Source organism: Octodon degus, unplaced genomic scaffold (assembly GCF_000260255.1).
Source record: "Octodon degus isolate 3935 unplaced genomic scaffold, OctDeg1.0 scaffold00230, whole genome shotgun sequence".
Classification (NCBI taxonomy): Eukaryota; Metazoa; Chordata; class Mammalia; order Rodentia; family Octodontidae; genus Octodon; species Octodon degus.
Genome location: NW_004524806.1, coordinates 778,151 through 803,816, shown reverse-complemented (window position 1 = coordinate 803,816; position 25,666 = coordinate 778,151). Strand labels below are relative to the sequence as shown.

At 34.9% G+C, this 25,666-nt stretch overlaps 1 protein-coding gene across 1 annotated transcript in view; it reads right to left on the bottom strand.

The window, feature by feature from the left end:
• Positions 1 to 992: 992 nt before the first annotated feature.
• The window catches only part of LOC101568386 (solute carrier family 5 member 4-like), a 99,353-nt gene continuing 74,679 nt past the window's right edge, over positions 993 to 25,666 (bottom strand). The window contains 6 exon segments of the mRNA XM_012512561.2: positions 993 to 1,239; positions 4,630 to 4,729; positions 7,362 to 7,577; positions 19,092 to 19,260; positions 22,234 to 22,384; positions 23,517 to 23,624. Of these exon segments, the coding sequence (XP_012368015.1) occupies positions 1,025 to 1,239; positions 4,630 to 4,729; positions 7,362 to 7,577; positions 19,092 to 19,260; positions 22,234 to 22,384; positions 23,517 to 23,624 (959 nt within the window). The 3' untranslated portion in view covers positions 993 to 1,024.

Here is a 25,666-nt window from a genome sequence, read left to right as displayed (position 1 = left end):
CTTTGTCTTATAGAGGTGTGGGAGGCTGACATCCCGTCCTCTGTGTTTTGGCTAGGAGGTTGTGTGTGTCATCCAGTGCCTGAGCTAGTTCCCATCCCATGACTTTCCTACTAGGAAGTAAAAGGCCTGGGAGGAGGTCTCATTCTTTTTGCAGGCTAGGCTCTATTAAGTTTAAGCTGCACTCCTGTGGATTTGACAGGACACAGGATTTTGCCTTTTACAACTAGACACTTGCAATTGTATCAGAAGTTGGCAGGGCTCAGCAGGACTGGTTAAGCATGCAGTCTTCCACTGTTCCCTGGAAGAGCTTCTGCAACTCTGACACCTTCCCTTTATAGTAATCCCTGCAATTGCTTACTTCCACTCCTTCGATACTACTACAACCCATGCTGAGATTTCTCATCACATTATTCCTCTCCAGCTTTCTCCTTTCACCAAACAATCCATCTGTGCCTCACAAAGACTTTTTATCAAGCTGAAAATTTAGTGGCATTTATGAATTGGTGGAGTTTGTAATTCAGTGGCAATTGTAGGATGAAGGTAAGGAGCACCCATGGGTGCAGAGTTCAGAAGCTGCTGAGCACAGGGTACAGATTTTCAGAAGTGAAATGAATAAATTGTGTTTCTTTTATATGCATCCTGGTGAGTGTACTGAAATGTACTCTTGCATACTTGAAATTTACTAAGTAGAACTTAAGTATTGTCACTAGAACAGAAAATGTAACTATATACATTGACCAATGCATTAATTTTCTTTGTGGGAACCATTTCAAAATGCATATAGTAAGAAGCCATCATATTGTAAACCTTTAATATATACAACTTATATTTTTATGCGTCAAATTTTGAAAAAAGAATTTACACTTTACACAAAGGAGTGATAAAAACAATATAAATCAGGTGTATATAAACAAATTAGAAAGCATTTGAAATTACACCTCTCTTTTGAAACCTAACACACTATAAAAATTAAACTCAATAATATCCTTTAATTAAACAATATTTCCATCACTCAGATAAGAGTTCAGGCAAAATAGGCATGGACAAAGACTGCCACACTTAAGAGGACGATGGCACTGATGTTCACTACATTTCTCCAAAGGGGCTTCTCTGATGTGTCTGTGAGTTTCTTCTTCAAGGCTTCTTCCTCCTCCTTGGTCAGTTTGGGTCCCGTCTTTTGAAAACCACAGAATATGTCATAAGCCTTCCCGAGACATCCACGAGATTGCACAGGAGAATCTGAAACACCAAAAGATGAGAAAAGCTTCACAAAATAAAATTCCTCATAGATGTAGTATAGATTACTGTAAAGAATGATCTCTATCATTTGTGTTGGAAAAATGCTTGAGAACATAGAGTTAAATGTGATTATAGAGGATAGAAAGATTTTCATGGTAAATATCCAATGAGCAAAGTACGAAAGCAGGTGAAATTGGAGGAAAACATTGGCATGCTATGTTACAGAGGGCTTAATATCTTTAGTAAATAAGGAGTTCCTAAAAACATAGAGGACCATGGACCAGAAAGAAATAGTTAAAACATAGGTGTACTATTACACCTCTCTCCCTTTCAAAAGAGAGGTGTAATAGTACACAAAAAGAGAGGTGTAATAGTACACATACCAGAAAGAAATAGTTAAAACAATAATAGAAAAGTTGGTTTTTGTTTCAGTATAGTGTTATTCTGGTGACAATTTTTAAAAATGTATTTAGTACAAGGTTTACAGGGTCTCACTGCACATATTGGACTTGTAGTGCGCCTCCTGTTTTCAGCATCCCAAGCCCAGGGATTTCAGGCGAGTGCCACTATGCCCAATCTCAATGGCAGTCTCAGCACACTCCAGAGGTGGGGCTGGCGCTGCAAACCAGAGATTGAACCCTGGTCCCTGTTTCTGCCTAAGCAGGCTCTTTGATCTGTTGAGCTATTTGGCCAGCTCTGACAAACTGTTTTTAAGTTCATCCAAAAACCGGAAATTTAAGTTAAAATTATGTGGAAATACCAGTGACAATAAATTAAAATTTTTATAGTATGTAATATTAATGAGTTTGTGTGAAACACTGTTACATGCTCTTTCTAGGACAGTATGCTTTACTGCATACTGCGTAGGCATTAATCTTTCCTCCAACAAACTTCTTGACATTTTTCTCAAAGTATAAAAAAAACCTTATATATAAAACTATTGTTGCTTGGTTGGAAAATTTAAAAATATGTTTCTAAATTTAATTGCCAATGAAAAATTTTTCTTTATTTATTAATAGATACAGGGTCTAGCTGTGCAGTTAGGACTCATAGTGATCCTCCTGTCTCAACCTCTCCAGTGTTGGCATGTGCCATCACACCTGGTTTACGGACTGGCACTACATGCAATACTGGGGATCAAACTTGGGTCCTTGTACTTTCCAAGCAGGAAGTTAGACCACAGAGCTATAAAATTTCAATCAATACAAGACTTAAAATGAATGATGATGAAATTATATAAAAATCAATGAGGCACAACAAGATCAGTACTTCGAAGGGAATATATATGATTTGTTTTACATTAGGAATAAAGGAAGCTAAAAACTAATGATATAACATCCAGCCTGTTAGAAGCTATACCCAAGTAAATGAAACTAAATAATTTTAATGGGAGACTATATATATAGTATATATGTATATATATAGTATGCATATCAGTCATGAAATAGGAAATAATAATAATTCAGAGAAATAAAGCAAAAAGTTGATTCTTTGAAAAAAGCAAAAAGTATAGTCCAGTGGTGCTGAACATTTTAGAGATAAGTGTCCAAAATGCAACCTCAAGTCTACTTATTTACCACAAAGGGCCAATACTGCAGTTAAAAATGAATACTGAGGTTTGTTTAGAAAAAACTCATATATTAACATCTTTTGCCTTGAAAAAACCCCAAATAATATGTGTATCATAGATTCACTGCCACCAGATAGTCTCTTAAACTACTGAAAGGTTTGATTATTACTTCATTTATTTATTTTTTAATTTTATTTTTGTCTTTTAGAGACAGGGTCTCACTATGCAGTTCAAGCTGGCCTTGAGAGCACTTTGTAGCCCAGGCTGGTCTCCAACCAGCAACGATCCTCCTGCCTCAGCTTCTTCAGTGCTGAGATTACAGGTGTGTGCTACAACACCTGGTTGGATATCTTAAGGAGGATTTTACAAGAGAAGAAAGAGAAATCACAGCAATTATATTAGGAACCAAAGTAAAATAGAACTACAAAGGCAGAAGAAATGGAAAAGATAAGAGAGTGATTTTATGCGAATACATTTAACAAGTAATTTTATGCCAATATATGTGTACTAATGTAAAAATCCCATCTTTTTCTTTCCATGTATGTGTTGTGTAGAATTCCAGAACTGATTAATGAATATCTGGGTACTTTAAACAACCCTCTAGCCATTATATAAATAGAATTAATAGTCTGGAAGCTGTGATCTCTGACTTTATTGATTTCTCTCTGCCTTGATGTGTCTGTGTGGCTCTGTGTTTTGTGTTTATTTCTGGAATATCCCCCCCCACACGCGCGTGCACACACACACACACACACACATTTTATAATAGTAATATGGAAAAGTTACAATTTATTTCTTTGAGATATTGTTTGGATGCTTTTGAAATAATTAAATACGAGCATTTAGTACTTTCTGATATGTTTTATAAAAACACTAGTATCAACACTGAAACAAAGTGAAGGAAAATTACAAGTCAGTCTTATGTTGGAGTACAGATATAAACAGCTCAAAGAAAGAGAAGACATTAATCATTTTTTTCAGTTTGTAGTAAATGGTCCAAACCAAACTAAAAATTTAGTCTATAGAAGCAACGCAAGATATCTTTACAAGCTTAATTGTACCAGTGATTTTTTTTTTTTGGAAAAATATAAGTAGACAAAACTATGGTGATGATTTCTAGAAGTATTTTCTTGAAGGAAAAGCAATTAGAACTTAGCTTTGAAGAACAGATATATTTTCTTTTTCTTGGATAGGTGGTGGAAATATTGTGAGGAACTTGGTGTATATGGAGAAAGATGAAGAAGTCTTCTTATTTGGAATGGAGAATATATTGCAGAATTGTGAGAGATAAGGTTGGTTATAACTTGAGGCTTGATTCTTAAACATAGTCAGTATTGATTTATTGAACACAATGTATAGCTAGAAACAGGAGATCAATCTGTAATTGGCTGTCATGTCAGTAGCTGGCACATGGTTTCATATATGGATGGATATAGGGATAGGTGGATGGCATGAGTAGATTTCATATGCAACAAACAGTTGTCTTGGTATATTAAAGGATAAAAATAGAAAATTTCAGTTTCCTACAAATCTAACAGCTTTTTAAGTAGCCACATTTAGTGGCATTAAAAGCAAAATAATGGGGCTGGTGAGATGGCTCAGTGGTCTAAAGCACCTACTTAGAACAAACTTAGCAAAGCACAGGGACCACGGTTCAATCCCCCAGCACCACATGCCAGCCAGCCCCGCCCCCTGGTGGGCTGAGCTGGCCACACACGTAAATAAATAAAAAATTAAAAAAAAAGTAAAATATAGTATCACTAAACCAAGCCATGCACACAGAACTCCTCCAGAAAAACCAAATGCAAGCCAGATAGTACCTTCCTCAACAGTGTCTACTTCTTTCTGCCTTTCATCTTCAGCATCCAAATCAATTCTCTCTTCTGTACTGTTCCAAAGAGCCCAGCACAGACGGTGCAGCTAATGAAAGAGAAGTAAGTTCTTTAGTGATAGGAAAATGTTTATAATGATCCAAATAGCATCTTTTTCTAGCACATGGTTACAAAAATCAAACTGCACAGATAATAGGTCATGAAAAATGTCTCTTACCATATATATTAGTCATTTTAATTTATTTTTTAAAAATTCTTCCAGTAATTAAAAACAAAACTTTTAGTAAGATTTTTAGAACTGCAGCTTCTGGATTGTGAGTTCAGAAAAACCAAAGATTTAGCTGAACTATGCTACACCCAATAGCACTCATTGTCCTGTCATGTAATAGTTACATGAATTTTGCTCTAACTTTGTGTAATAAACATTTATAGTTTTAGAGTATTCTTTATGTCCTATTTTTGATTCATCATGTTTAGATACAATCTATATACAATTATTTATTTCCAGTTGCAATTAAAGCCCTTACATTTGGCTTTCCTAATTTACCTACAATGTTCAATTGACTATACTATTATTTTAAACCAAGTTCCACAGAACTTTGCTTTCTGCATATAAATTAAAATTTCTACAATTGGTTTGTATGATGATTAAATATTTGCAAAGAAATAACATACATGTTACTTTTCTTTCTTCTTTGCCACAGATTAAAATCATTTTATTAGACAAAACAAATAAATACCAGTATTGTGCCCTTCTAAGAAAATTGTTTGAAGTGCCAGTAAACTGTTATATTTGTAATCCACCAAGTATCCACCTTGCATTGTTTAATTTGGCCTATGATTTCCTTTTGCCAATTTACTAGAATTTGTGATTAATTTTCTTACTTGTTATTGAATAAGAAGCACATGCCTTAAGCTTATCACAAAGTTTTCTCCTCATAGCTTTATAACTTTTATTCATACATTTCCCATATTCAGTACACTTCCCTTGTTGAAATATTTGCTTTGGACTCCTTGAATTCTTGTCTTAACTTATGTCACTTTCATTTTAGTCTTTCTCCAAACTGTCATCCTGGTAGTTCTCATAACTGCTGTGCCAGGTTAATTTGACAACATTTTTCATGAGTGTCTGTGAATTAAGTGTTGATATTTATCTGTCTGCTTGGAAAACTCAGACCTCGCAGTATTTTGAATTATAAACATATTAGATAAATTGTTTTATCCCTTGACAATTTATTTTCTAATATTTAACTATTAGTTATGTCATTTATATAAAAATTTACCACTTACAATTTTTTCTTGGGAAACTATGACATATGTTTTCCAAAGTTCTTTTATTCAACTCTCAAAATTTATTGTAAATATTTAGTAATAAATTCTGTTGAAATCTTGCAAAACGATTTTAATCAGCCTGTGCTCCAGGATCCTCATTCATATTAGTTACTCCTCAAGGAAATATGCAAATGGATATTTCTTCAAAGGTTATGTTGAAAAACACAAGATGTACAAAGCTATACTCATTAGTAAGAAATTCATGTGATATTAGTGAAAAAGCTATGGCTTTAAAAATGAGTAACATTTTCTAGGCCTTTGTGATGCCCCCTTTCACAGACAATATCTTTAGAAATTACAGATGTGCTGTATGTTTCCTTTAATGCTCAGGCAAAAAGATGTATGCATACATCTACCTTATTCTAAAGGTGATATAAATATCATTATAATATTCTGCATGATATTTCCCCTGTTTAACATATCATGAACATTTTGAAAAGGAATTTATGTAGCCTTCCCTCTTTTTGTACTCTTACTGATGAAAATCTGGATTATTCTGATATTTTTCTAATTGAATACTTTTGTTGAGACAATGTTAATAGTTTTTATTACATGTATAACATGTTAATATAAAGTTTTAAATGGAGTTGCTGACTTATTAAGCAAGAGAAATTAAAAATTGTCAGTGTCCAATAGCTTGCTCAAAATACGTAAAATTTTAGACTTACCAACAATTATAAAATGTGGAAATTTTGTCACATTCTTATCATTACAGGGAATCACTCAGGTTGAATGTATTAGCCAATTTGAAAAGTGGAACATTAATACCATTGTGATTTTCCTTTATCTTTTTTTTGTTTTTGTTTTTTGAAACAGGGCTTTTCCATGTAGTTTAGGTTGGCTTTGAGCTCATTATGTAGCATAGGCTGGCTTCAGATTCTTGGGTGTCCTTCCTCAGCCTCTTGAGTGCTGGGATTACAAGTATGGAACACCATGCTCAGAATTTTTCCTTCCTTGCCACCTGTTACTATGTATTTTTAAAAAACTCTGTGCTAGTGTTCCTGTTGTTCATGGTATGAAACTTATACCCAAAGTGGATCAGTCCAGACAAGAGCTCCAATGTGAGGTGTTTCCCAGTCTTTTAATCAAAACTAAGTATTCTCGCAGTGATATATTTTAACAGTGGCGCAGAGTGATGTGTTAAATGCATTGTGAAAATATTGTCTCCAGTTTATTTCACAATTTCTTGCTTCTTATTTTCCTGGTGCTTCACGTACAACAGTAAAAATCTGTTTTGTTGCATAACTGGATGATATAGTCCTTTAAGGTGGTTCTGCCTCTAGTTGTGTAATAAATTTATTAATTTGAGAACTGTATACTTGTTGCAGTCCCAGATGGCCAAGAACTCCTACTTTAGAATGAGCACATAGTCATTATACATCACTCACGTGGATATCAGGAATTGGTTTCGTCAGAAGTGAGATTACTATGGTGGCCAGTGTGGACACAAAAAACAAAATGATGCCAAAATACATGTAGTGCACTCCACAGATAATCTCAGGACAGTTACTGGGAACTACACAACTTCCTGTTCCATAGGAAAACTCTAAAATCATCCGAATAAGGCCAATCACAAGTCCAAGGATCATACCCCAGAATGCTCCCTGAAAAGGAAATAATAACAAAATAATTGTTTTAGAAAAGATGAGGCTATTATTTAAATAAATCATACTTACCATACTGCCTAGCTTTTCAGCTGAATGGTAAATAAATGTTTAAGCATGAACATGTGCTTTTTAAAGCAAGGAAAATTGAAAATATATCTGTGTACCAGTGGGCTGTTGGCATCTACAGTTCTGAAATATCATTTTACTTTTTGACAATCTTATACATTTTTAATTAAATGAAAGTGTTGTCTAGAGTGTCTTCTATCATCACTCCTATTCAATATAGTTCTGTAATCATTAGCCAGAGCCATTAGACAAGAGAGAATTAAAAGGAATAATCATAGGTAAAGAAGTTAAACTATCATAATTTGCAGATGGCATGATATTCTACTTGGAAGACCCAAGAAACTCTGTGAAGAAGCTATGAGAATTAATAAACAAATTCAGTAGCATAACAGGGTACAAAGTCAATACCCAAAAGTCAATAGCATTCCTCTGCACAGACAACCAATACACTGACAGAGAAATTAGAGGAACAATACCCTTTACAATAGCACTATGAAAACTGAAATACTTAGGTATGAATCTAACTAAAGCAGCAAAAGATCTATTCAATGACAATTACAGTACTCTGAAAAATAGATTGAAGAGGATTTCAGAAAATGGAAAGATATTTCCTACTCCTGGATAGGAGGAACCAACATGTGAAAATAGCCATATTCTCAATAACTTTTATACAGGTTTAATGCAATTCCTATCAAAATACCACCAGCATACCTCACCAATCTAGATAAATAATTTTTAAAATTTGTTTGGAGCCAGAAAAGACTGAGAATAGTTAAGGCAATCCTGGGTAACAAAGGCCAGGCAGGAGGCATTACAATCCCTCACTCGAAAGTATACTACAGAGCTACTGTGATAAAAACAGCATTATATTAGCAAAAAATAGACCAGAGGATCAATGGAATAGATTAGAAGATGCAGATACAACTACAAATGCGCTCAGCTACCTAATTTTTGACAAAGGGGCCAAACATGCCTACTGAAAGAAAGATAGCCTCTTTAATAAATGGTGCTGGAAAAACTGGTATTCTATATTGCCTAAAACTAAAACTTGACCCAAGTCTATCACCATACACTAAACTAAAGTCAAGATGGATTAAAGATCTGAACATTAAAATATAAATATGAAATCTCCTAGAAGAGAAAGTGGGTGGAAATCTTGAAGATATAGGGGTAGGCAAAATTGCATGAGCAAAAATGAAACTTCACAGGATATACTTGAAAGAATTAACAACTTGTACCTCCCCTTACTGAGAAGTTTCAGCTCATCCAAAAAATTACCAATAGAGTGAAAAGACAACCCAAACATTGGGAAAAAAATCTTAATTAATAAGCATACAGACAAAGGTATTCTATCTAGAATGTATAAAGAACTATAAACATTAGGGACCCAAAATTTAAAGACCCAATCCAAAAATGTGCATCTGAGATGAGTACACACTTCTCACCAGAAGAAATACAAGAGACAAATAAATACATGAAAAAAAGCTCCATATCACTGGCCATTCGTGAAATGCAAACTAAAACAACATTTAAATACCATCTCATTCCAGAAATAATGGAGATCATAAAGAAATAAACCAACAGCAAATTTTAGAGAGGCTGCAAGAAAAAAGGAAGGCTTCTACACTCTTGGTGGGAATGTAGAGTGGTGCAACCATTATCAAAATCAGTGTGGACACTCTGCAATAAACTAGGATCAGAAATTCCATTCAACCCAGCTACTTCCCTTCTTGGAATTTTCCCAAAAGAAATGAAGATTGATATATGTGCACTTGTGTTTATAGCAGCAGAATTTGTGATAGCCCAATCTTGGAAGAAACCAAAATGCCCATCACCTGAAAAATGGATGAAAAGATGTGGTATTTTTATGTAATGGAATATTACTCAGCTATAAATTAAAACAAGCTCAAAACCTGCATACTTAAGTAGATGCAACTTGAAGCTATACTCATAAGTGAAACAAACCAGACCCATATGGGTAAATATAGTATTGTCTTCCTAGTGTAAGAACTCAAAAGAAGAAATAAAAACTGAAGGGTATAACAGGTACAATTAAATGGAAAGAAATAGAATTTAATTATTAAATCACAATGAGAGAGAAAGGAGAAAAGTTAGGAAATAAGGTAGGGGCAAAACCATACATGTATACATACAAGTTGGATAAGGCAATAGTCTTAAGAATCTCCATCAGGTCTTTGAAAATAGCAGTTAATGTGTAGAATTCTCACCCAGACTAATTGGATATGTTGATATCTGTGAACTAAGCAACTATATTGAGGACAGTAATATGTAATAATAAAACCATGCATGAAATATCTGTCATCTTGGTCTTTTAAATGTGTACCATTTCTAATGTCATGTCAACTATTTTCGTATTCTCTTTAAAGTATTTTTTTTGAAAAATGGTAATAAAGGAAAATAAGAACAAGAACAAAAATTTAAGATTTCCTGAAAGCATGTGGTAATATTCAATCATATGTCCCATCTTGCATACCTATATGTGTTAACCTGAGCAACAAATTTGATGATAAAAATAGATAATATAGAGACCTAGCCCAAGCCCAGGCCCGGCGAGTGTGTGGGAGAGCTTTTGCACTCCCCTGTGCCTGCTGGACCTCCAAGGACCAAGCCCAGGCCCTCTGCATGAGTGAGAAATTCCGCCTCGCTCTTGGGATGCCTCTGGAGCCAGCCCAAGCCCAGACCCAGTGAGTGTGTGGGAGAGCTTCTACTTTCCCCTGTGCCTGTTGGACCTCTGAGACCAAGCCAAGGCCTGGGGCATGAGTGACCTTCTGCCATGCTCTCGGGACCACTCCACACCCCTGGAGCCATACCAAGCCTGCCATATGACTGAGAACTTCTGCCATGCTCTTGGGACCCTTTCAGACACAGGCCAAGACCAGATCTGGCAAGTGTGTGGGAGAGTTTCCTCACTCCCCAGTGCACCCTAAACCCCTCCAGACCCTGCCCAGGCCTGGTGTACAGGCCTGGGGTGAAACTCTGCAGCTGAATTCCCTGCAGAGAGACTAGGGGCCAGAACCACCCAACTAATCCAGGAGCAGAACACCTTGCCAGAGGGGCACATCAGATTCACTTCCAAAGGCTGCAACAGGAAGGAGCTGAGCACAGCAGCCAGACCCAAGACAGGCACAACTGGATGAACTCAAACTTGGTAGACTGGCACCCAAATTTCAGTAGGTGCTAAGGTTATAACTGCACCAAAGCTCTACAACAATTCAGAGGACAGTGCTGCACAAAATGAAAAGAGAAGGAGCAAAATGCAATCTCAGGTCCCGAGTTCACACAGAACAAGTGCAGAGGACACTAGCACAGAAGAAATTGGGAATCACACAGCTGAAACATCTGATTTAGTAGCATCTGAAGTAAAGAAACAACTGCAGAAAGGTATAGAGGAACTCAGGTCAGAAATAACCTCTGAAATAAAAAAAAATCTCTCAATTAATAGCATCTGATGTAAAGAATCATGCAGAAACATATAGAGGAAATCAGATCAGAAATAATCTCTGTAGTAAAAGAATTAATAACTGTTTCTCAATAAGACACTGATAAAAAATAGAGGAGACTAGAAAAAGGATGGATTCTCTGAATGAGCAATACAGGAAAGAAATACATTGCATGAAGCAGAGTCAAAGAGATATACAGGAACTTAAAATTTGAATCACAAGCTTGCAGAACCATTTGAGTGAAATTGAAGGTAGAGTTTCAGATTTTTTTATGAGCAAAATATATTTATTGAGGGAAAGAAGCTCCTATCCAAGAGAGGGACAGGAAGGGGGCCTGAGCGTGTTGTTCACCTGAATTTCAGATCTTGAAGATGTTGTCGCAGCTAATGAAAAGGTAAGAAAATACCTCTTAAAAACAACTAGGATGAAGGGACTGGTGAGAGAGTTTAGGAGAATAACCACTTGCTTGGCAAGCTCAAGGTCCTGAGTTCAATCTCCAGTTCAACAACAACAACAACAACAACAACAACAAAAGAAAAGAAAACAAACAAAAAACAACTAGGATTCAGGAAAAAAATAGTTCATCACCTGCATAACAATGCAAAAATGAACAATGTGAGACTAATAGGCATCAATGAGAAAGAAGGAGTCAATACAAATGTCATAAAAGCATATGGGCAGAAGAAATAGCAGAAGAAATATCTTCCCAAATATGAGGAAACAATCTGACATTAAGGTAACTGAAGCATAGAGAACTCCAAATAACTTCAACCCAATGAAAAACACAATGAGACATATAATAGTCAAGATCCCAGAAATCCAGCATAAGAACAATATACTGAAAGCTGCTAGAAAAAAGCAACAGATTACATTTAAAGAGAAACCATTAGAATAATGGCAGACTTCTTTTCACAAAACACAAAGGCAAGAAGAGCATGGAACAGAGTACTTCAAATCTTCTATGAAAACAAATTACAGTGTAGACTACTACACCCTGCAAAACTCTCTTTCAAGTTTGATGGGAGGAGTGAAATACTTCTGTGACAAAGAACAACTAAAGAATTTCATGATGACATAATCAACCCTATACAAATTACTAAAAGATGTTCTAGAGAGGGACAGAAATGATCAGAACTCTATGAAAGAGAACAGAAGGAACCCACTAAATAGGGCAAATAATTAAACACAGGACAAAAAGGAGTAAAGAACAGTAGGTAAATAACATGTGAATCATAAATCAATACATGTGAATTATAACCATCAATGTAAATAGACTCAATTCACCAGTTAAGAGAAATAGACTGGCACAGTGGATTAGGAAACAAAATCCAACAATATGCTGTATAAAAGAAACACACTTAACTCATAAAAAATTCATAGGCTGAAAGTCAAAGGATGGAAAACAATAGTACATGCCACAGCACCTCAGAAAAAAGCAGGAGTAGCAATCCTGTTCTCAGACAGTCTCAACTTCAAACCAAGAACAATCAAATGAAATAAAGAAGACCACTATATACTGGTTAGGGGAAAAATTCAAGAGGAAGAGATAACACTTATAAATATGTACACACAAAACATGGGATCATCCAACTATATAAGACAAATCTTAATGGACATGAAAAATTTAATATGCAGTATCACAATCTTAAAAGGAGATCTTAACACCACCTTATCCCAAAATGATAGGTCAAGCAGACAAAAAATTAGCCAATACGTACCATAATTGAGTCAGAGCTTGGAACAAATGGTCTTAGTGGACATATACAGAGTGTTTCACCAAACTACAGTTGAATACACATTTTTTGAAGGTGCACATGGGTCATTTACTAAAATAGACCACATACTGGTCCATAGGTCATGCTCATGTATGTGCAAGAAAACAAATTATCCAATGCATATTATCTGACCACAGTGCAATGAAGCTGGAAATAAATGACAAAGAAACCAGAAAAAACACATAACTTCATGGAAATTAAACAGCATTCTACTCAGTAACTAATGGGTCACAGATGAAATTAAACAACAAATTGAACAATACCTAAAATTCAATGAAAATTCAAGCACAACTCAACAGTATTTATGAGATGTGATGAGAGCAGTTCCCAGAGGGAAATTTATAGCTGTGAGCTCACACACTAGGAAAACAGAACAAGAACAAAAAAACACCCTAATGTTGTACATCCACCATCTAGAAAAGGAAGAGCAAATCAAACCCAGTGCCCAAAGATGGAAGAAATCACAAAGTTTAGAGCAGAAATTAATTCAATTGAGATGAAGAAAACACTTCAGAGAATTAATGAATCAAAAAGCTGGTTCTTTGAAAGATTAAATAAAGTCTATAAGCCCCTAGCTAACCTCATCAAAAAGAGGAAAGAAAAAATTCAAATACAAAAAATAAGGAATGAAGAGAGTGAAACTACCTCAGACCCAGTGGAAATTCAGAAGATTCTCAAAAGCTACTTTGAGAATCTTTACTTTCACACAAAATAGACCAATAACAGCCAATGAAATACGAGATGTAGTAAAAAACCTACAGACAAAGAAAAGTCCAGGTCCTTATGGATTCACAGCAGAATTCTATAAGAAATTTATGGAAGATAAAATCCCTATACTGCTTAAACTCTTCAATGAAATTGAAAAGGAAGCAATCCTCCCAAAATCATTCCTGGAGGCAAGTATTGCACTCATACCAAAACCAGAGAAAGACGCAAGTAAAAAAGAGAACTACAGGTCAATCTCCCACATGAACAAAGATGCAAAGATCCTCAATAAAATCCTAGCAAATAGAATACAGCAAATCGTCAAGATGACTATACACCATGACCAGGTATGATTCATGATGGCAATGCAAGTATGGTTCAGTGTACAAAAATCTGTAAATGTAATACACTGTATCATAGAGCCAAATCTAAAAAACACATGATCATCTCATTTGTTGCAGGAAAGGCTTTTGACAAAGTCCAAAACTCATTCATGTTCAAAGTCCTACAGAAAATTGGGATAGAAGGCCTCTACTTCAATTTGATAAAAGCCATCTATGACAACCCAACGGCTAAAATAGTTTTAAATGGGCAAATGCTGAAGTTTTTTTAATCTCAGATCTGGTATAAGACAGGACGTTCTCTATCATGCCTCATATTCAATATAGTTCTGGATTCATTAGATAGAGCTATTAGACAAGAGAGAGAAATAAAAGGAATAAGAATAGGTAAAGAAGAAGTTAAATTATCATTATTTGCAGATGACATGATACTTTACTTGGAAGACCAAAAAACTCCACCAAGAAGCTACTAGAATTGGTACAAAAATTAAGTAGCATAGCAGGATACAAAGTCAATACCCAAGAGTCAATAGCGTTCCCCTACACAGATTACAAACATACTGAGAGAGAAACAATACCTTTTACAATAGCACCACAGAAAATGAAATACCTTGGAATTCATCTAACTAAAGAAGTCAGAGATCTTTTCAAGGAAAATTACAGTGCTCTGAATAAAGAGATCATAGAGGATTTTAGAAAATGGAAAGACATTCCCTGCTCCTGGATGGGAAGAACCAACATTGCGAGGATGATGGAACTCCCAAAATTGCTGTACAGATTTAAAGCAAACACTATCAAGCTACCAGCAACATACCTCAGAGATCTAGAAAAATTGTTCCTAAAATTTATTTGAAACCAGAAAAGACCTAGAATAGCAAAGGCTATCCTGAGCAACAAAGACAAAGCAGGAGGCATTACAATTCCTGACTTGAAATTACACTACAATGTTACTTTGATAAAATCAGCATGGTACTGTCAACAAAATAGACCTGAGGATCAATGGAATACATAAGAAGACACAGAAACCTCTACAAACACACTCAGTCACCTTCTTTTTGACACAGGTTCCAAACGTGCTTACTGGAAGAAAGATAGCTTCTGTACCAAATGGTGCTGGAAAAACTGGCTCTCTACATGCCAAAAACTAAAATTTGATCCAGGTCTGTCACCATTCACTAAGCTAAAGTCAAAATGAATTAAAGATCTAAACATTAAAACAGAAACACTAAAACTCCTGGAAGAGAATGTAGGAGCAACTCTTGAAGAGATTGAGAGGGCAAAGAATTCATGAACAAAAATCCAATTGCACAGTTAATATTTGAAGGAATTAACAACTGGGACCTCCTCTTATTGAGACGTTTTTACACGTCAAGAGAAATTACCAACAAAGTGAAAAGATGACCAACATATTCAGAAAAAATATTGACTAATAAACATTCAGACAAAGGTTGGCTTGCTAGAATTTAAAAAGAACTAAAAAACGTTAGGGACCCAAAATTTAAAGCCCCAATCCAGAAATCAGCATCTGAGTTGAACACACACTTCTCAGTGGATGAAATTAAAGAAGTGAATAAATATATGAAAAAAATGCTCCACATCACTAGCCATCCATGAAATGCAAATTAAAACAACACTGAGATATCATCTCATCCTACAAAGAATGGCTATTGCAAAGAAATCAACCAACAACAAATGTTGGAGAAGGTGTGTTGAAATAAAAAAAAACACTTCTCCACTGCTGGTGGGAATGTAGACTGGCACAACTATTATGGAAATCAGTGTGAAGACTCCTTAAAAAACTAGCCCTAGAAATCTCATTCAAACCAGGTATCTCCTTACTGGAAATTTTCCCGGAGGAAATGAAACTTCATATCATAATGATATATGTATACTTATGTTTGTAACAGCACCATTTGTGATAGCCAAATCTTGGAAACTACCAAGATGCCCATTACATGAGGAATGGATGAAAAAGATGTGGTATTTTTATACAATGGAGTACTACTCAGGTATAAAGAATGATAAACTCGAAGCCGTAATATTTAAGTGGATGCCACTTGAAGATATACTTATAAGCGAAATAAACCAGACTCACATGTGTAAACATCATATAGTCTCCCTAGTATAAGAACTCAAAAGAGGAAATGCAAATAGAAAGGTATAACACAATTAAAAGGAAAGTGAGATCTTGAGGATTGGACAATGAAGAGAAATCTAGGAGAAAAGCTAGGAAACATGACAGGCGCAAACACATACATTTATATGCAGAAGATGGTTAAGGCAATGATCCTGAGATTCTTCAGCATGTTTTTGAAACTAGCAGTTAATTGTTAGGATTGTCACCCTGACTAATTATATGTGCTGATACCTGCAAATTAAGCAACTGCACTGAAGACAGCCGTGTGTAATGGTAGGTCATGCTTGGAATGCCTGTCAATCTGGTCTTCATAATATGTACTACTTGTCATGACATACGAACTACTGACATATAGTCTCTCATATAAATGTTTGTTTTTAAAAAAGGGGTTAAAAATGAAAACAAACAAGAAAATATTTGTCACAGACTGTCCTGCTACAATGCTGTATATGATTAGATTTCTAAATTTCTGTGTGAAAATGTGTAGCTACATATTCCTATTTTTAGGTACTTTTTGTTTTTTTAAGTTTTTTTCTTCATATTCTGGAGGGGATTAAAGTTTAACATATCAATACCTGATGGAAAATACCTGTTCCATGTTATGCCTAACATGTTTGATATTCAGACAGATAGTGAGGTCAAGCTCAATTGCCTATGTTGTAGGGTAGTAACAATAAATTTCTCTTATGGATGGTTAACAACCTAAATTTATAGACCAGAAATTAGAGAAAAAGCAGGGCTGCAAAGACAGCCAACATTTTGGCTCTAGCCTTTCAAGATAAGTGAAGACTCAGGACATAGGAAATCCTGTATTGTAACATCATATAACTCAGTTGTGTCCCAAATTTCCTTGTTAAGGAGATTATGGGGCCAAAGAGGAAAGTATTAATGATGTATAGTGTGCCTAAGGAGAGTCACATGGAGAGAAAACATTCTCTCAGGCTTTCACAGTGAGGAAATTGGTCAAGCAATGGCTGTGACTCATTCTCTAGGCTGACACTGACAAAGTATCTACAAACTGTGGTACAGCGTTTCAGGATAAATCCTGAGGTGATTTGACTGACCTTATCAGATACAAAAGTTACATTTCTTGTTATATAGGTCTTGCTTTATCTTAGTCTTAGCCATCCAGTAGAAGAGTATAAAATATAAAGCCATATTAATATGCTGAGCTGTAAAGGGCTCAAGTCAACAACTTCTGACATTTGCAGTCTTACAGAAAACTCTTTACTATTGTTGACTACTGGAGTATACTGGAATATTTTGCTGAACTCATGCACCTGCAATATTTAAATGACAATAGAATGCCCTTCTCTGTCAAAACTAAACTAAAACATGGGATACAAATGAAGGACCATTTGTACCTGTAGATTCAAAATAGTTAGGATAGATATCCAGCCTCATTCTCTTAATCCAATGGATAGAAAGATTTGTTCTAATAGTGTTTGTTAACAGGATAGCATGTCTGCATCTTGTACAATGAATAACCACTAAGACAACAATATGCAATATGCTAATTATGGAAATCATGCTAGTATTCAGTTTTGAAACTGTCGCATTACTGCTTGTTTCTCAATAAAATTATAAAAATAGATAATATATAAATCATTGTTAATCAGCTATTCTTGTTTTGGAAATCTGTAATGTATGTGTTGTTACATGTTACCCTGTTTTTGTCTTTGCTTTTGTTTTTCTTACTCTTGCTTTTACTCTTCAAAATAAATGAAAAGTATAATTAAAAAATAAAGAAACTTTAAAGAGACTTTTGCAGGTTAAAAAAACCCCAAGTATTTTGTATTCATTTTTAGGTATAACTAGGTTGTATTTTGATGTATACATCATGAATGTTTAAATTAAGATATTTTAAACATTCATTGCCTAATTTTTTGAACTGTAGGACTTTCTTGTCACTGTGATTAAGCTTGATAATTTTCTTGACCTTCAACTAAGTACGTCATATTGCATACTTTTCAGTTTGTTGATTTCAGCTAAAATTTGAGAGTTACATTAAATTCTTTTAAAAGTGTATTTGGTACATGGTATCACTATACATCTCAGACTCATAGTTATCCTCTTGTTTTCAGCCTCCCAGGTGCTGGGATTACTGGCATGGGACCACCATGCCCAGACTATTAAGTTTCTTACATTTGAAAGTGTGTTTTGTCTGAGATGTTGATGGTGGCTAGAAACTTGTGCCTACTGTTCTGTTCTCCACATGATATGTTATGAGAACATAATGTGCTATGGAAAATAGGAATATGACTTTTTGATGGGGAAATATTAAGTCTGAATCCCCAAACCTCAGTTATCATGTAAGATGCCCCAGGCATGTAGATATTGAGTTCTTTCCACCTGTTATTCTCTGAAAATTATAGTAATAAGACAAATAAATAAGTTACTAAATGGAAATCATTCATCAGAATCAATTAATGTTTTATAAGAATGTATTTCAAAACTTATTGCTGCAGTAGGTTTTCTTTTAAACATTTTACATTTTTATCCAATTTAATCCTTCCAGTAATACATTAAGCTAGGAGTATCATAATTTTCATATAAGAAAGACACCCAATTGACTTACACTCATAACAGTCTAACATGCAAAAGTTGTGATTGAACCTGGAACTATGTCTCACTGACATTTTTTCCTCAGCACTGTGATGAGAGTGTGCATAACAGTTTATAGGAGGCATAAGGGCTTTAGGATGAGTATAACTACATATTTACACATTTTAAGTGTAAAACACACATTTTAAGGACCAAGAACAGTGTCTTACAGTAACTGAATATGAAATAGATCTTGAATTGTAAACATAGTATAGAAGGATGTTCTTTCCCCTTGAGATAGGGTCTTAATGTGTTGCCAAATGTGGTCTTGACCTACTGGCCTCAAATTATCTTATTTCCATAGCTCCCAAGAGGCTGGCACTAGAAGCATAAGCCATCATACTCAGCTGAATTATTGTCCTTTCTCTACAAACTATTTCTTTTCACTCTGGTGGGGAACAGTTTTTCCAGTTATCACTTACTTGTTCATTGACTCTTTTATAGAAGACAGCAAGTACGAAGATAGCTGCAACTGGGGGTCCAAGATAGCTAGAAACTGATGACATATAATGGAACAATTGTCCATTTTGAACTGTTTGTATTAATGGGACCCACATAATGCTGATGACAAGTAGCAGCAAGACAAATAACCTGATAGGAAAAAAATGATTTAAATATTAAACAAAAGCATTACAAGCTCTTTCATTGCACTTAAATTTTGAACTCAGTCTTGTGACCTTTCTCTGGCTTTTCCAAACAAAATCAAGCTCCTTGACATTGTGTAATCTCATACCATGTCTAATGATTATCTGTTAATGAAATTGTAATAGTTACTGTCTTATGATTGGTCAGAATATGTTCAACTATGAGATTAAAATATGTTTATGAAACAACTGAAATGCCATCAGTTGATTAATATTTTTCACATGTAATTATTAAAACAGAAATACACATCACACTTTTTATTTTTTTTTTAGCTTGAGGGCTTCTAATTCTGTTTGCATAGATTAGAATTAAAATAACTTGTAATTCCAATTACTGAATGTATTGGTAAGAAATGGTAATTTGTACACGTACTACTCAATTAAGCTAGTAGGTAGATTTGGTAAAATGCTATTAGATATTCCTGGTCCCAGGATCTGATTACTGTATATCTAGTTTCCATGTGTCAGACTTATATTTTGTTGTCAACAAATCTTTGCTCTTTTCTTTGGCTCTTCTATAGATGATGGCAAACAGGAAGATAGCTGCATTCAGAAGCCTAAAGTAGCTAGAAGGTGATCACAGATAATGGACCAGTTGTCCATTTTGAAGCACCTGTGTCAGTGGGATGCAGGATGCTTATGACAAGAAGTAGACTGACAGGTCTTCTAGGAAAACAAAACTACTTAAATATTAAACACAAACATAGCCTCAGAACTGACTGTGAGGCCAGAGTTGCAGATCATTTAGAGTACATTCATCCAAGAATAAGGGGGCTCCCTCTCACTGTTTCTCCACAATTCTGCTTAAATACAATTTCCTCAGAAGTATTCTTTGAGACTTTTATGAAATTGTCACTATCTTTGCATCCTGCCTTAATAGTTTAGAACTTCTAATCACCTAATGAATTTTATATTTATTAATTGTTGTCCTCACAAAATGATAAATTGTATGAAGCAGGAATTTTAAAAGATACTGCTGTTTCATATTCGTGATCCGAAAAATGGCAGGCATTAGATAAAACAGGAAAAGAAAATTTTGGTGCCCAACATCACATAGCTCTTGGTGGGGTTCCTGTATCTTGGAGCTCATGAGTTCTACTGTAGTACACTCTCTCCCATATAAACATAAAGCTTTACTCCTTTGCATTCTCTTAATGTGTTTATAAAGAGTTACGATGTAGGCTAAGTAAGGTCTTTGTTTTGTCTCTGTAAGTGTTCAGTGTACTGAACCTGTTGCTATTATTACCAGCAAAGCAGTAAGTGAGATGACACTATTTGGTGGAAAAACTATCTAAGATCCTTCAGTATCGATCTTTATAGATATTGCCCTTGAATACTGTACTGAAGAGTTTCTCTACCCTAGAATCACTGAGGCTTGAATTCTTAAGTTACCCAATTGAGCAAACCACAGGAATGAAGATAATTTAGTTTCTTTTCCACCTAATTTTAAGGCGCTGAATTAACTGCAAGTGTTAAGCTCTCTCTATACATATATAGGGACTTATTTTTACTCTTCATCAATATATTTCTAAAAAATTAGAAAGCATAAACTTAGAAATGATGCACCTATCATAACTTTATATTTAGAATTATCATCATCATTGATTGTTTTTGCAAGGGTCAGAATCATTCAGGGTCTCCTTCCATATTCCATTTAAATCTGACTTTTAATTTTTGAAGTCAGAGAGTGAAATCTGTCCACACATATAGCAATGTACCTATGATGAGTAGATGCCTATGTGCACTATGAGGCCTACATGAGACTGCTCAAGCCAGATATCTATGGACTGTAGAGTAAATCTATTATATTACTATGACAGAAATACAGAAAAAATGAATAAACTACCATTACACATTGCACGATGACTGCATGTTACAAGAATAACAAGAATTTGTAGCCTAATGAGTTTTTCTATATGTATTAGTACCAAAGTATTAAGACTAAATCATCGTATTAGTATTGTAGTCGTTATCTAGGAAAGAGGAAATTCTTTGAGCTGGTAAGTTTTATATCTTGACTTGTTATACAGATTCTTATTTTTGGAAACATCACTGAGATATGCTTTCATGTTTTAGGTGATTTGTATACATGTGCTATATATTAACTTTGAAAACATTTTTAAATGTTATAGAAGTTCACATTCTCTTTTCATATGGTGAAGGTGAAAAGGAAGCTATGTTTTACAAGGTTGCTGGTTGTTTCCTTCCACCTCACTGCCTTCAAGTCCCCCAGCCTGCTCAGGGCTCCCTCAATGGTCTGGTCCCTGTACTGAGTCTGTCCATTTGTAGCATAGACCAGTTTATTTTGAGTGTAGTAGTTGATAAACTCCTCTGCTACTGTGTGGATAACTTACTGTATTAACCCATGTAATACACATGGAAATTTATATAGAGATCAGATAAAACAGAATGTGGGAATTTTACTCCATTACACCATTAATGGAGTTTTGTGACTATGTGGCTGGGGGGTGAAGAATGGAAGAAATAAGTAAAAATCAATTTGAAGTTCTTGAAAAGCAATTTGTGTGGCTTCAATTTTTGTAGTTGGAAACAGAAAAGTTGAGTTAAATATTGCCCTTTTCTTTGTAGCACATGTTTGCAATAAAAAAATGCAGACTTGTGTTTATAGCATCACAATTCATAATAGCTAACTCTTGGAAGAGGCCTATATGTCCATCAACAGATGAATGAAGAAAATATGATGTTCCTACACAATGAAGTACCAGTCTGCCATTAAACCAATAAACTTGAGGCATTTGTAGGAAAATGGATACATTTAGAGTACATAATATTACATGAAATAAATATTTTCTAATGGTACTTCCTCCACAGTAGAACACTATGTTAAAGCCAAAGGCTGGGGAGCCTTAGCTCACTTCTACCATCTACTCTTCCTTGATAGAAATCAGGGTTCCCTCACCGTCCAGTTATCAAGAGCTCTTTCTCTGATGCCTGCTTCCGTATCTTTGTGTAGATATCAATGGTGAAGAGTGTGCTGGCACTGTTGAATATGGAGGTCAGGGAGCTCATGAGGGAGGCCAACATGACTGACAGCATTAGGCCTCGAAGTCCTAAAGCCAGGAGAGGGTTCAAATATTAGTCAGAAGCTGGATACTATATTCTAGAAGTACTTTGCTAAACTGACAACTTTGATTAGCTAACATCATTATTATGAACATGTATTAGCATATGGTATTTTCTGCATTTTTCCTGATTTGAGAATAATTAAATAATTGTAATTCTAAATATTAACCTAGATGTCATCTACTGGAAAATTATTTTGGAAAAGAAGAAAGAATCCAGTCTCATTTCTTTTTGGAAGAGAAACTCTGGAATTTCTAAGGACTGAGAGAACTGTAGAAGCCCTGTAGGTGGAACTTCTGAAGAGCTCTTGGTGAACCAATATTTGGGATTTAACTCATTATTGGGGTTTAACACTTCAGTACTTTCTGACCATTAGTAATGATCCTTAAACCTCCTGGCACAGGGTAAGAGGGGTATACATGAGGTTATATCTGTGGATTGTGTTCTTTTCATTCTTAAAATATTCAGGGAGAAATCACAAAACTGTAGCCAAACTTTGATGGGCATATGGTACAACATCACCTGATCCTTTTTACAGATCTGCACCCTATTTTATTTTCCTTACCACAATAATAATGATCTTCTGAAATCCTTGTTATTTACTTATTTAGTAGGCATGATTTATTTTCCCTCTTGTAAAATTAAAATATGCATTCCAAAGTGTAGAGGGATTCGTGCTTATTTCACTGAACTTTTCTAAAAGCCAAAGCAGTGCCTTGAAAATGCATTTAATAAATATATCTAAATCAAGTAGATTGAAATATGTTCTTTGGGTATAACTGGTCTAAAAATGCAAAGTAAATAACCTCTGGTTCTCTGATATCATAAAATTATAGCTATGTAATTCTTTTATTGACAAGTGGGACATTCAGATGTTTTAGAGTGAGTTAGTTGAAGGAGAGCCTGAATCTGGAAGAGTAAGATGCTTCCAACAGGAATTGTTCATTTTTGAGCTCCTTAGGACCATCATATTTGTGACAGCCTAAGGGAAGTGCTTAAGAAATGTCCAATTAGTAGAAGTAAATTAATGAATATTAGAATTATCAAGTATTATTTCACGATTCTTCTTAGCCCACCTATCTACCTGTCCTGCAAGTCTGAGCATGAATATGTACTTACCAGCAGGCATCAGGTCTAGCACCATTGTAGCGTAGGCATAATTAGTGCAGCCATTTTCAGTGCCACAGTGTTTCTTACATTCAGAAGGTACAACACAGGCCACCATATCTGAGGAGATTTTCAGAGGCAAGTTGAATGAATGGGCCTCAATCAGGCACCATCCACAAATGTAGAAGAAAGACAAGATGAGCAGGAGGAAAATATTTTCCTGGAAATTGAATATTTATCTTTGAACTCAGTACTATAGATTTGGTTACCCTTTGCCCAAAATAGAACCTAAATTGTGTCTTATTCTTGCCGTTCTCCCAGCTCTGGTCTCTGGGGAAAGAGCTGCTTTTTTGTGTGGCAGGGCTAGTGAATTAGAGCAAATAAGGAGCTTATCACTCCCTTTAGAAATATAACAAGAGAACTAATTCTCTGAGATGCAGTGAAGTCCAGAAATAAACACTAACACAACTACTTAGGATGCTAGATACCAAATTGACTCACATTTGTCCTGCACTGTGTACTTCCATTTAAGCAGTGTAACTTGTTATGGTCACTTGGGTACTTACCCATGAATGATGACAGTTACACAATGGCTTGATATAGTTTTTGCTTAGACCAAAAACCAGTAAACAAGTACTATAATAAGATCATAAAAACACTTTAGTACATTTTCTTTTAAAAATATTCTTCTTTTCTCTTTTAATTCTTGCCCACAAAAATGTCTTTTGTGTTATTGTTATGATAATATTGTGTAGTTTTATTTCTATAATTAACATGCAATCTCTGCACTTTCCTCATTTTTATTAGCTGGTGTGCAGTTTTTCATAAGGATAAGAGATAATTTTAGTGAAGTAATTATTTGGCTGTTCCCTGACTGTTAATTGTCCCTTTTTTCTTTACTGATATAAAAAAATGCAATGCTGCAGTAAAGAAGGATGTTAGTTCATTGGTTTTAGTTTTTAAGTAAAATGAAGTAATGTCTGGCTGAGAAAATAGAGTGAATAGAACATTATTTAATGGATTATCCGAATAGAAATAAGTCCTAAGAAAGAATGGGGTATATTTCCTGGACTTCTCCTAATAAAGTTTTATTTGCTTTGTTTTGTTTTTTTATTTATTTGTTTTTTCATATAAGAAAAAGTATGCAATATTTGACTTCCTCAGTATGGTTTAATTTCCAACACGATGATCTCTAGTTCTATTCATTTTCCTGTAAATGGCATGATTTCATTTATCTTTATGGCTGAGTAATATTCTGATGTTTGTATGTTTATTCACCTATTCATTCATTTATTGACACCAAAGTTATTTCCATAAGTGAGCATAGTGTGCATGGTACAACTGTATATATGGTATGCACCTGCCACCATACTATGGTCTTTTTTGGGGATATTCCTAGAAGGTGTTCAGTTCCATCAAGCATCAATTCAATGTTTAGCTTTTCATGAACTCTCCGTACTGATTTCAGTAGTAGTTATATTATCTTCCATTCCCTCCAACATAATTAGGAGGGTTCATTTCCCCCTGCATCCTCATCAGCATCTGTGTTGTTTTATATGCCTGATGATAGTCACTTTTACTGGTGTGAGATGGAGCCATAATGTAGTCTTGCTTTACATTCCTGTAATAGGTAAACTGTACTTTCAGATACTTAATTTGACTTGAATTTTGTCTTTTTTTTCATAATTTTATTGAGAAACAAATAGCAATGAGACAGTTTAAAATCAAATTGGTAGGATAGTTTCAATATTTTCCACATTGCATACATTCTTCCTAGTGGTTAATTGCTGTACAAGATGAGGACATGGCATCCTATTTAAAAACACCATTAGAACAAATCCCTCTATTCATTAAGAGAAAGTAACTATACATCAATCCTAACCACTATGACTGTACAGATACAAAATGAACATTCATCTGCATCCCCTTTATTTGTGAAGTTCTGTTCTTTGAATATTATAGGTGTGTAAACTCATCAAAATATTCTAAAAGAGTCCAGTAACCCATAATAGTATTGGGTCTTCCGCTTGACTGAAAGTGTCAGAGAATGTTCATCGGAGTCCCCTACAGCTAAACATAACAGCATGGCTTTACTTCTTATATTTCGTTTTTATACTTTTCTGCTGGATGGTTAAGACCAAGGTAAAGCAGGACCTATGCAA